A 12,789-nucleotide genomic window follows, 5' to 3' on the forward strand; every position below is an offset into this window, starting at 1 on the left:
ATAACAGGGTTGGATTCACTCAATACTGACAACAAGAGCTGCTAATAACCCTGACAACAATGATATTAGTAGTAGAATCTAACAGTTTTTTTAAATGTACTTTGTGCCAGGGTACTACTTGAAAACATAACTCAAGCTGTTCTTCATTTGTAAACGAGGAAATTGAGAGATGGAATATCTTGTTCGAAGCCACAAGTTCAAGTTCACAGGACCTAGGTTTGATTTTAGGTCTTGTGTCTCCAAAGCTCATGCTCTTAACTACTCCATCTTTTCTTTCTTTTTCCATCTTTTGAGGGCCGCACCCTCTGCATGTTGAAGTTCCCAGTCTAGGGGTCGAATCGGACGGAGCTGAAGCTGCTGGCCTGCACCCCGGCCACAGCAATGCGGGATCTGAGCCATGTCTGCGACCTACACCACAGCTCATGGCAGCGCTCGATCCTTAACCCACTGAACGAGGCCAGGGATCGAACCTGTGTCCTCAAGGATACTAGTTGGGTTTGTTACCACCGAGCCACAATGGGAACTCCATACTCCATCATTTTTATGGGTAGAGGCAGTGAAGTTATTTAGAGAGCCGTTTATACTTGGCATCTCCTAAGATTTGAAATCCTTTAATGTCCATAGGTGAATTATACAATTTTTGGCAGCCCTCCCATCCTCATTGGAACCCACCCACAGGCACCTATCTTTCTTCCAGATCTCATACTGTGGTGGGAAGAGTTTGGACTTGGAGTCATATTGGGTTCTGACCCCACCTCTACTAACCATCTCCTTGGATGAACCCTGGCATAAGTTACTTTACCTCTTTGAACTGCTGATTGCTGTAAAAACCAGAATGTTAATGCTTCCCTCTTGGGTTTGCTGAGAGAAATAAATGTGAAAATACCTGCCTCTTCTTTCCATCCCTTGTGCTTCTGCCTTAATGTCCCACTGGGCACTGTCACAGTGCTTCCCCACATCTCCTTCTTGTGTTTCCTGCACGGATCACTGCTGCCCCTCCCTCTTCTCACTGAGCACACTTCCCACTGGGCTCTCCCCTCTCAGTCTGTCATTGGTTACCGTGCTCTACACTGCCCCCTGAAAAATATTTCTGAAATACAGACCTTTGCGACTTTCTGTTGGCAGCAACGGTGAACTATTATTTAGACACTCACCCTTCCACTGAAACAACCAAAAATATTTGGTTAAAATACAGAACCCAAACAACACAAAACCCACCCTTCTTCTCAAGCCTCATAGAGCTGACAGACCCTACCAGTTAAAATTGGAATGGAGAACCCATGCAAGAGTGCAGATTTGATCCACAGTTTTGGGGTACAGAAATAAAGCCAAGATTTCTCACAAGAAGCTGGGACCTCAAAGGACTACGCCATCAGGGTAAAGGTAGAACTGAAACGTACCAGCTCTCTTGTGGAATTCCAGCCCAGGTTCAAGCCAACTGGATCAACTAAGGAATCTCAAGGTTCGAACTGGTTTATGGGCTGGTAGTACCTCTGGATATCTGGCAAAAGTAAGTAGAAATTATTTCAAAAGGAAGGTTTATTCAGCAAAGGCCTCAAATTATTTAGTATACAGCACATAGATATAATCAGGCACCCAAGGAAACCATACTCCAAGGGCAAGGACTATTAGCAACCAGAAGCAGCCCTTCATAAATAAACATTATCAAATATTGGAATCATTGCCATTTATAAAAATCATCTCTGGTGTTTAAAGAAATGAAAGATAAACTTGAATTCCTGCAAAGAATAGGAAACTATGAAGTGTGACATAGCAAATTAAAAAAGGAAGAAAATAAAACTGGAATTAAACATGACAGTAATGAGATTTAAAACTCAGTGGATAAGGAAAAGTGTATTCAATTAAATAATTTAAAGAAAACTCAATGAATGGACTTAACAGAAGATTGAATAAAGCTGAAGAGAAAATTAGCAAACTGGAAGATGGTAAGAAAATTATCCAGAGTATGTCGTGGAGGGACAGATAGAAAATGCAAAGGGAGAGGGGGAGAGACATAAATAGAGTGAGGTCTAAATAAGTTTAATTGGACACCTAGAAAGGAGATGAGACAGACTATGAGCAAAGGTGAAATTTCAAGGTAATGGCTGAGATTTACTGCACCAGTTGAGATACCAAAGCACAGGTTTAAGACCAATGATTGCAAGTAGAGTTAAAAAAAAAAAAATTCTAACTTTGGTACATCAAGGTGAAACTACAGAAAACTAAAGAGAAAAATCTAGAGAAAGAAGACAGGTTATCTTCAGAGGAGCTATAGACTGACCCTTGACTCCTCATCAGATATGATTCTTATATCATGTTACTCTCAAAATTTTCAATGCTTTTCTTCCCTAAAATGTAAAGTCCATGCTCTTTTCATGTGAGGCCTTTTGTGGTCTGGTCCCTGCAACATGTTTAGAACATAGAACCTTTGTCCTTCTTGTTGTATTCTTGGTTATGTACTTTTGGTCTTTTCCCTTTTTGGAATGCTCCCACGCCCATGCATTTAGCCAGCTCCTACTCAGCCTCCGCATTTTCAGCTCAGGGGTGCACTGTTAACCTGCTGGCTCCCTTCTCACTACCTTTGGACACCTTACTTGCCAGCAGTCACCTACCCCGTGTACTTAGAATATTTGTTTGCATTTTGTCTCATTTCTAGCACATAAGCTTTCTGAGGACAGAGAGGGGGTCACGTGCAATGCCTGATACTCCTCAGACACTTAGGACCTTCACTGAGTTGACGGTAGCATTTCAGGGAGTCCCATGGCCACCTAGGCACTATCACGATGTAGGTTTTCATGGCTCTTCCCATGATGCTCTGATTCTGGCTTGTGTGGAGAACGGATCACCAGTCTGCACCAGGAGCCCTGCATGATGTCATCGCCTGGCTCTTGCCCCTTCATTACTCCCATTTCCTTGGTGAAACTGGAGTGATCTCCCCTTTACCTATTGTGTGAACTTATGGCATGGACCAAATGAGGTGATGTCTGTGAACACACTGTGAAAATCTCTGACGTCATACAGTTTCAATAGCTTTATTTCAGAGTGAGAAACTTGCTTGGGCTGGCGAACTTGAATCATAGCAGATGCTTAGAACATGAATGTTCCCTTGCCCCTGTGAAGGCTTGTATTGTCATTCCTACATCTCACTGGGGAGAGTGGCCCATAAAGTGAGTTTTCCTCGTTGATGGATTTTGAGGGATCCGAGGGGAATTGTTTTCGTGTGCAGATTGGCGTTACAGTTTTTGTTGAGTTCTTGTCGGAACTTGTAACTTCTATGACCCTTCATTCAGAGATGGAAAAATTGTGTATTTGTCAGAGTTTGTCACTCTCTTGATTGAAAGATTTGGAACACCTTTTTACCCAATCCCTTCCTTTTCTCTTCACATTGCCTTCGCTTAGCCTCATAGTCTAATCATCTGAAAACCTTTTGATGCATTCATCACGTGTTGAGTCATCAGCCTTATTGGTCCATTGATTATATATGAGAAGGCCAAATCAAAATAATTTTTCTTACCAAATTAAGGTATTGGATTTGCACCTGTTCCATGTAAGAGGCCATGCCAGCTCTAGCAAACCATGGCATTTTACTTTTTGAATATTTAAAATAGAAGTTTCAGATAATCTGTAGAAAGTAGGATTTCACTGGATTTTTCCTCCTAGGGTGTTTCCTGGAGAATATAGTAAGCAGTTGCTTATATTAGTAGTGTGTCTAGTTTTTAGACAATTCTCTTTTTTAAATGAAGACTTTTGGTAGTCACTAGTTTCTAGATTTTTTTTCTAACTAGAAGAGGCCACAGAATGCATGAGGCCAGCTTTGCCTTTCAGTAGGGCAAAACGGAAGGTTTGGGGACCTATAACCTTTTCCGTTGTTGAAGACTGCCAGTAACTCTGCCCTATTCTAGTAATTCTTTAAGGAGTTTTATTGTTCTGTCAAAGCAGTCTTCCTGATATTTAATCAAAAGCACTTGTAACTTAAGCCCTTTTCTTATTCTGTCATTCATAGTGACGGAGACACACTTTAGTAGCATTTTTTTTTTTCTTCTTCTTCTTCTCAGAAATCTCTCTCAAATCTTGCCTCTGTTCACTCTCACTGCCACTGTTTTAATTTAGATTCTGATTGGGTCTCGCCTAGACTCTAACCCCAGCTTCCTGAGATTTCTGCTACTATTGTCTCTCCATTCCAGAATGCTGCCACATTCATAGCGCTGAAATGTTTGTGTCCCTGGCCTTTGTAATGCTTTGTAGGATAGTATCCAAGCTTAGCAGTTTCACTGTCTAGACCTGGGTGTTAAGAAGTACATTCCTTGGGGGGTGGGGGGATGTGCATAGGCTGTGGGATGGAAATCCTGTGAAATTAGATTGTTATGATCATTATACAACTACAGATGTGATAAATTCATTTGAGTAAAAAAAAGAAAAAGAAAAAAAAGTATATTCTTCTGAGAGTGGCATTAAATCCTAAAATATCAATGGCTCCAACAAGAGAGTTTATTTCTATTTCACAGAAAAGAAGAACAGAAGTAGACAAGTCAGGGCTTTTAGGATAGCACCACAGCCCTTAGCTTATTCTGTTGCCCTGCTCTGCACGGTGGAAGGCATCCTTGTCCTGTAGCCTCCAGAACCAAGATGGGTGCTTGAGGTCCAGCCATCACATTCACATTCCAGCCAGAAGAAGGAGGAAAGAGGGAAAGGCTGTACCTCTATCCTTTAAATCACTTATAACACTTTAACCTGCATCTTGCTAGATAAACTTAGACATTCAGGCCATAACTTAGTTGCAAAGACTGAGGAATGTAGCCTTCTAACTAACGATAGAAAAAAAAAAAATCAGAGTTGTGATTATTAGGAAAGAAGAGAATAGATGATTGGGCAGTAGCTAGCGTCTCTGCCGTGGAACCTATCCCACCTGGCCCCTAGTCTTGTGTTTCTCCTCTTCCCCGTCCCTTCCTGTCCAGCACTTGTGTCCTCAACCCTCAACTGTAGTTAGTAGCGACAGGCTCCTTCACAGCTCTGGGCCATTGTACAAGTGCTGGCCTCTACCTGGAATGCCCTTCAACTTCATCTCTCTCCGAAACATCTGTGCATCCTTCCAGCCCCAACTCACTTCCTCAGTGCATTTTTCTTCCTTCCTAAATGCTGACAGCACATTACTTCATACTTGAGCACGTATTGAAGAGCTTCATGAATTGAGTAGTTGAAGAGACTTGGGTTTGAATGTCTTCTCTGCAGCTTGGCCTGGAAAGTGTAAATATGGAAGTTCTTGGCATATAACTTACCCTGTAAGTCATAGTCCAGACGTCTGTTTTCGCATTCCAGACCTTCATGATGAACTGCTCGCTCCACATCATCACTTGGTCTTACAGGTGGCCTCTCAGATAGAACCACCTCTGAAATCGAACTCTGGGTTTCCTCCTCCTCTTCTGGTCTTTACTGTGCCAGTAATGCCTCCGTCAGCCTCGCTGTAGATGTCAGACCATGGGAGGTGATCTTGCATTTCTTCTGTCTAAAGCCTTGTGTCTCATTACCACCACCGTTCACCCCAAATATGTCTTCAGTGGATCCTTTTAATTCCACCTCCGTGCCTGCGTGGTAGCACTACCCCCTCGTGTCTGGATAGTTGGAACTGGTCTCCGTGCATCCCCTCAGGTTGCTAGTCTCAGGTCAGGCAGTCCCTTTCTTGAACAAAGTCCTTAGGCAGCTTCCTATTGTTTGTGGGTTTAAGCGCAGTGTTCTTAACTTCTGCATGGCCCCATCTGACTAGGCTCCTGTCTACCTCTCATTTCCATTTCTTGTCAGGCCCATTCTTGCTCACTGTGCTCCAGCCTGTGGTCTTTCCTGTTCCTTGACTGTGCCAAGGACTTCCCACTTCCAGCCCTTCCCAAGTCCCATTCCCTACCCCATCCCTGGGGTCTTTGGTCCCCTTCTTCACTCCTACCCACACTCTCCTCCTATATGAGCTTAAATGTTACTTGCATGCAGGGCCTTTCCTGACTTCTTAATCTTAATTATATGTTTGCTTCCTCCTGGGGAGTATTCTTTCATTCTTAGCATTTATCACAATTTATAATTTTTTATCTATTGAGTATCACTCCAACATTAAACTGTATGTTCCATAAGGCTTGAGACCCTATTTCTTTTATTCACAGTGAATCCTTGATGCCCAGTGCTCAATCAGTACACATGGAATAAATGAATAAGCAGATGATCTTGCGATGAAACAATGTGATAGATTCTCTCATTAAATAGACACCTTTGCTGTTCTGTATGGCAAGACGTAGTTGTTGGAAACCTATTAAGGTGATTCACTTTTCCAGCCTGGCATTGTATTTCTTCACATTCATTGAGCCTACCTATGGTGCTCACCTGCAAGGCTGAAACTTCAGTTTAATTCATTAGAATGCATCTTTGTCTCAACAAAGCCTTGTTTCTGCCAGGATATACTTATGAACACAGAACCTGAAAAGGTCACGTTTGAGTGCGATGATGTTGGCCTCACTCACCTCCATGGCTTGCGTCTTTTTTTTTTTTTTTTTAGTACAACCTGGCATAATCTTTGGAACAGAAGACTTGTTTCTTGTTGGGATGGAATCTGAAGCAATTGTCATTTTAAAAGGAAGGCATCAGTGACTGTCAGAGAAAGCTGCATGTCCAGGATTTGGGCTGTCTTGGAAAAGCCCTTCCCTCGCTGTCTTGATTGCCAGCTCTTTAGACCAAAAAACTCAGATTTCAGATACTAATCTTTACCACATCACCTTGTTCTGCACACACTGGAAAGATAAGTTATGAAGCAGGTCAACAACCTGTGTGTATTTTTTTCTCCCTACGAGTATATAAAAGGTGGTGTTCTGGAAGCATCTGATGACTTTGGAAGCCTGAACTTGGTCTGAAATCAAAGATGACCTTGGGTGATGTCCCTCTTCTGCTGAGTAACAGGGTCCATGACAATGGGAAGGAAAGTTTTCATCTGTTTTTTCTTTTTAGACAACAGTCAGATTTGTGCTCTCCGTGGGCACAGCGGCAGGTAGACCTTAGCGAGGGTGGAAAACCACACAGTTGGTCGTTCTTAAGCCCCAGTGGGTCAGATCATGTCATTGTTTCCAGGGTACGCCCAGAAGAAAGCTGGCTTTTAGCTGAGCCTTTGCTAAGAGGCAGCCAGTCCTGAAAAAGGACTGATTTATTTATCTTGGCCTTGGTCATGTCTAAATGATGATAAGTACAAGTCTCTCTTAGCTAGCTGGAGTGGGTCCCACATGAATTGCTTGTGAACCCTAGCATCCAGAAACTCCAGTGTAGTTGGATAAGAATATTTTTGGGGGGAAATCTAATGCAACACATGAAAATACGAAATATTAAATGTTCAGAAGTGTGTAATTTGCTGCTTTTTTTCATGAGTGGTTTTAATACTTCTGGTCCAGAGCCTAACTCCCTCTCTACTGGGGAGATGTGGTTTCAGTTTCTTGGGTGAATGTGCATTTTATAAGTTTTTTAAGAAAGGAAATCAAACATTAAAAGACTTTAAGTACTTTACTCTTTATATAATGTCACTAAGAAAAGCCAGGAAAATCGGGGTTGGCTTTTTTATTTGTTTATTTAATAAATATAATCTATTTTCCACCATTTTGTTTGTTATGGCTGGTACCAAGGTACTTTTAAAAGTTAACATTTATTTTGATTTTGTTTTATTTCAGCAGATGTGCATAATAAGTTAACCTATCTCTGTTCTTCGTTGTGGGCTGGGGTAGTGTATCACACTTAGTTTTTTTTGGCATTTGGACACCTAAGCGATTTAGTGTAATTCAGCCTAATTTGCTGCTCTCCACTTGTATGATGCCTAACATATGAATAACATTAACTAGATAAAATGTGGCCTGCTGAGTGTGAGCATTAATACAAGTGACGTAATTAACCTTAGCTAAGTCGCCTAACCCAACCACTGTGGGCCTGGGTTTCCTTTTCTGTAAAATGAGTAATTTGGGATAAATGGTATCCAAGAATTCTTGCAGCTCTGTATTTAAAAATCCCATGAGTCTGTGTGTCTGATAGCTGTGTGTCCAACTGACTCCTCTTCTTTTCTCTCTCTTTAAATTAGGAAAAGAGGGTGCCGGTGCACCAGTTGCAAAAGACGAGAACACCTTCATGTCCCAGGACGCAAGAGCCTCCCCAGAGAAGTCGCTGCAGAGATCAGCAAAGGTCATTGTCTGTTTTCTCCACTTGACCTGCGAGCTGCCTGTCGCAGGTCTCAAACTCGATTCAGTTAGGACCGTCGTTGGTCAGTTGATCAGGAGAGTCAGTGGAAGCAGGGAATCGTGAAAAGTGAATCTTTTTTATAACTTTAAACATACATACATATATGCACTTACCTGTCTTTGGAAGAAGGGCCAACGCCTTTGTGTGTGTGTGTGTGTGTGTGTGTGTGTGTGTGTGTGTTTATTGAGGTTCTGCATTACCTGTTTCTGCTTTAGTGGCACTTGTCACGTGACATTTATGATTTCCAGCTTGGGTCGTGTAAAGTGGAGTGAGAATTTAGGTACTGCTGAAGCAGTATGAATGCAGACTCATCCTTGATTTTTACAGTTTTTGCTCCAGTTTTTTTTATTATTTTTATTTTTTATTGTTGTCATGCCCATATCTAATTCAAAAGTTCATTTTTAATAAGTCTTTTTTTAGCTTTTTCAAGGTGTTTTAGTTATCATAGTGACGAAAAAGATTGTTTTTGTATCCTATTTTGTTGCTTTTTTTTTTTGTCTTTTTGTCTTTTTGCTATCTCTTTGGGCTGCTCTCACGGCATATGGAAGTTCCCAGGCTAGGGGTCGAATCGGAGCTGTAGCCGCCGGCCTACGCCAGAGCCACAGCAAGTCGGGATCCGAGCCCCATCTGCAACCTACACCACAGCTCACGGCAACGCGGGATCGTTAACCCATTGAGCAAGGGCAGGGACCGAACCCGCAACCTCATGGTTCCTAGTCGGATTCGTTAACCACTGTGCCACGACGGGAACTCCATCAGTTTTACCTTTTAATTATATATGCATTGGACATATGCAGATATGGGATCAAATGCAGCTGGCCCTTGCAGTGCAAACAGCTCCTCTTGGAAGGACTGGCGCAAGAACGAAGGAGGCAGTGCGTGAGAGCACAAGACTTCCTCCGCCAGAGGCATCTGTTGGCACTCGTGACCTGGGGATGCGGTGTCGCCACCCAGTCTAACAGATTGATTAGCAGAGTGTCTCCTGCATGTCGACATGAGGAATTTCTAAATTATATGACGTTTATGTTACCCCCCCAATTGCCCATTCAGTTATCTAGATCTTGATTTTAATGGGAATCATGGATATGAACCACATAGGCAGCATGCTAGGTGTGGAAGATTCTACTAAACAGAAAGGCTGTAGCCTGGATCTGGCTCACAGACTGGTGTTTTGTTTGACCTGTGCAATATTTAAAAAAATTTCGACTCAGTCATGTACATTCAAAAAAAAATGAGGTGTGTTCACATTAAAAAAAAATCAAGCTTCTGGCTTCTCTTGACAAAACAAAACTTCCGGCGGCATGGGGCCATACTCTCAAGTGACTTTTGTCAGCGCTTTGGTTAGGCAGCCCTCTGTAGATGGAACGTGTGTTCTGCAATTTGCTACTGCCCCCCAATGGTGCTCTTCCTCTTGCCATTCTTGTTTTTTGTTTTGGGGTTCGGGTTTTTTTTTTTTTTTTGATAGTTTCTTAATGAATTCACTGGAAAATTGCAAGTCTAAACAGCGCTTGTGTGCAAAACTTGCACTGTTAGTAAAGTCATTCTGTGACAGCTAACATATGAAGCACAAGTAATGTCAAGCTGCTTTGTGTACTTCTTGTTCTGTCAAATGTTAAAACACAAAGCAAGGCCTTTTGGGTCAGACAAGAGGGCATGGACTCGTTTATCCCTGCTCCTTCCTCCCTGCTAAGTACGGCCACAAATTCTGGACCAGAGTAAGAGACAACCAAAGGGGAATTCTGAACGATGAAGAGAAGAAGGCAGACTAGGGGACGGTAGGACTAGAAGAACAGCGGAGGAGCGGGGCGCTTTAAACCCTCCACTGACAGCAGGGGCCCAGGCCCGGGCTCTCTGGATCCCACGCCAGCCCTGGAAGGCGCTCCAGCAGACTTGCCCCTCCCTCAGGTCCGACAGGAGGCCCTTCAGCAACGCCAGGCAGTCCCGCAGCACCTGGCAGAGGAACGGACAGGGATCCCTGCTGGTCATAAGTGGCCAGGAGAAGGACTCTCCTTCCCCCACACCAGAGACCTCTCTTCCTCCCCGAGAGACACCAGGTGCCTCTGACAGGGGGGATCCTGCCAAAGAAGTGGCCCAGCCCCCGGAGCCTCTTTGTCCCTGTGGGCCTCAGACTCCCCTCCCCACTCAGAGGTAGCAGGCAGCTAGGGGAACACCAGGACAGGGGTTCTGCCCCAGCAAGCAGCCCGGCATGGGAAGCCCCTTTGTCCTCGCGGGCACGAGACTCCTTCCCCCGTCCAGAGACACCTGGCAGCCACGTGCACCAGCAGAAGAGACCCTACCACACCCAGGATGTGGCCCAGAAAACCTCGATATCCTCATAGGCCTGAGATGCCCCTCTCCCACCCAGAGATGCCGGGCAGCTGGGTAGCACCAGGAGAGGCTGCCACCATCATGGAAACCCTAGGCAGGAAGTCTGTTTGTCTCTGTGCGAATGTGAGCTGGGATTTGTCCTCACCTGCTGTAGAGAGACCTCCCAGGGGGCCAGGCTGAGGAGGTTCTTTCCACCCCCTGAGCAGCACCAGCAGAAGCCAGTGGGAGCCCCAATGGTACCCTGTCAATCAGACATCAAAATAGCACCACAAAGGCTCTGAAAATTAAGTTGTCATTGCAACTACAGCTCACAGGAGTAGTCTAGTACCTGCATGCTAAACCGAGACAGTGACTGCTTTCTAAAAGGAAAGATTTAAATAAGACCTTGAATCTACTTACATTATAGCCAAAAAGTCCAAGATTCAACAGAAAAATCACCCTTATTCCAGGAACTGGGAAAAACACCCGTTGAGTGAGGAAAGACTACTAACTGATGCCAACACCGAGATGCTGCAGTTCTCTGACAGTAATTTTAAAACAGCCGTCATAGGACGTTCCCGAGTGGCGCGGCACATTAAAGGTCCAGTGTTGCTGCAGCTGTGGCACAGGCCGCAACTGCAGTGTGGGTTTGATCCCTGGCCTGAGAACTTCTACATGCTGTGGTTGTGGCCAAAAAGAAAAGAAAAAAAGCCATCATAAACATGCTTTATTAAGCAATTAAAAATTCTCTTGAAACAAATGAGAAAATTGAAGGTCTCAACAAAGAAATAGATGAAATTATATATATAAAGATATATATTTATGTAAATGTAAATACATATATAAATATATATATATCTATACATTAAAAAGAATCAAATGGAAATTAAAGAGCTGAAAAATGCAATAACAGAAATAAAATACTTGCTGGATGGGTTCAGACATAAAGTAGAGGTGACTCAGAGTAGATTTAGTGAACTTGAGGCTCAGATCAATAGAATTGACCCAGTCTGAACAGAGAGAAAATACTTGGAGAAAAATGAACACAGCCTCAGAAAGCTGTGGGTCACTAAAAAAGATTCAGCATTGGGATCATTGGAGTCTCAAAAGGAGACGGCAAATGGGGCTTAAAGAACAGATTGTACCGACTGGGAAGCAGAAGAAGAAAAATCTTCAGTGCTTTTGAGGTCCTAGCAACAATTGTATAACATTAATGTATAATGGTGTCCATCTCTTTTGATTGTAATTTTCCTTTCTGGTCGACTCAATAACTTGCATTTAAGGTTAGAAAGAGCCATGGCCGAATTATCCCAGAGGTGAGGGTTTTTAGGGTAGACACCGTGGGAGGACAAGAGCGGTGAGGCATTTGATGACGTAGGCAGCGGGACTCGAAGTGATGGGACATGGTGTCTCTGGGAGGCCGGCTAAGAGGTGGCTAAAGTGTCATAGAGAACAGGCAAGGGTCGAGGCTCTAGTGGGCTTGATGTGGGGTGGGGTGGGGGGGCATAGGAGGGTAAGAGCACCGAGGGATGGGTCAGCCCGAGGGGATGTGTCTCTTGGTAGAAGCAGCACATACTTGTCGTGTGGTCATCTTGAGTGTTGGCCTAGTGAAATGAAAGATTAGGTTTAATCTTGGAAAGGGAGTTCCCTAGTGGCTCAGTGGGTTGAGGATCTCACAGTGTTGTCACACCATGGCTTGGGTTGCTGTTGTGACGCAGGTTTGATCCCTGGTCAGAACTTCTGCATGCCATGGGTGTGGCAAAAAAAAAAAAAAAAAAATCTTGGCTAGAAGGAAAGTTTAAAGGTTTTAGCACTTGAAGGCATAATAAAGAACAGTTTTTTATGTTTAAAACTTTTTTTTTTTTTTTTTTGGCTGCACCTGCGGCATATGGAGGCTCCTGGGCCAGGGATCAAATCCAAGCCACAGCTACAACCTACACTCCTGCTGCAGCAGTGCCAGATCCATAACCCACTGTGCTGGGCCAGGGATTGAATCTGGGCCTCAGCAGCGACCCAAGCCGCTGCACAGTGCCAGATCCTTAACCCGCTTTGCCACAGGGGGAACGCCTGGGTCTACTAACATTTTTTTTAAATAAACAACCGCTGTATTGTTCATGTGAGATACTGGTATGGTACATGTGAGAACTAGTACCTGGAGCCATACTTTCCTGCTGGAGTCTTCATATCTTCTTGAGACATAGGTCTTGGTTTTGAAAGCTGGTTCATCTAATTCGT

At 43.6% G+C, this 12,789-nt stretch overlaps 1 protein-coding gene across 4 annotated transcripts in view; it reads left to right on the plus strand.

Moving 5' to 3' along the window:
• DIS3L2 (DIS3 like 3'-5' exoribonuclease 2) overlaps positions 1-12,789 on the plus strand; it is a 364,222-nt gene that overhangs the window by 145,039 nt on the left and 206,394 nt on the right. For all 4 annotated transcript variants that reach the window (XR_007134111.1, XM_047773760.1, XM_047773762.1 and 1 more), the window contains one exon: positions 8,090-8,190. Coding sequence is in view for 3 of the 4 variants with exons in the window: in XM_047773760.1 (XP_047629716.1) it covers positions 8,090-8,190 (101 nt within the window). In the remaining variant the exon portion in view is untranslated. The remainder of the gene's footprint in view (positions 1-8,089; positions 8,191-12,789) is intronic.

The sequence above is a fragment of the Phacochoerus africanus genome, chromosome 3 (assembly GCF_016906955.1).
Source record: "Phacochoerus africanus isolate WHEZ1 chromosome 3, ROS_Pafr_v1, whole genome shotgun sequence".
Taxonomy (NCBI): Eukaryota; Metazoa; Chordata; class Mammalia; order Artiodactyla; family Suidae; genus Phacochoerus; species Phacochoerus africanus.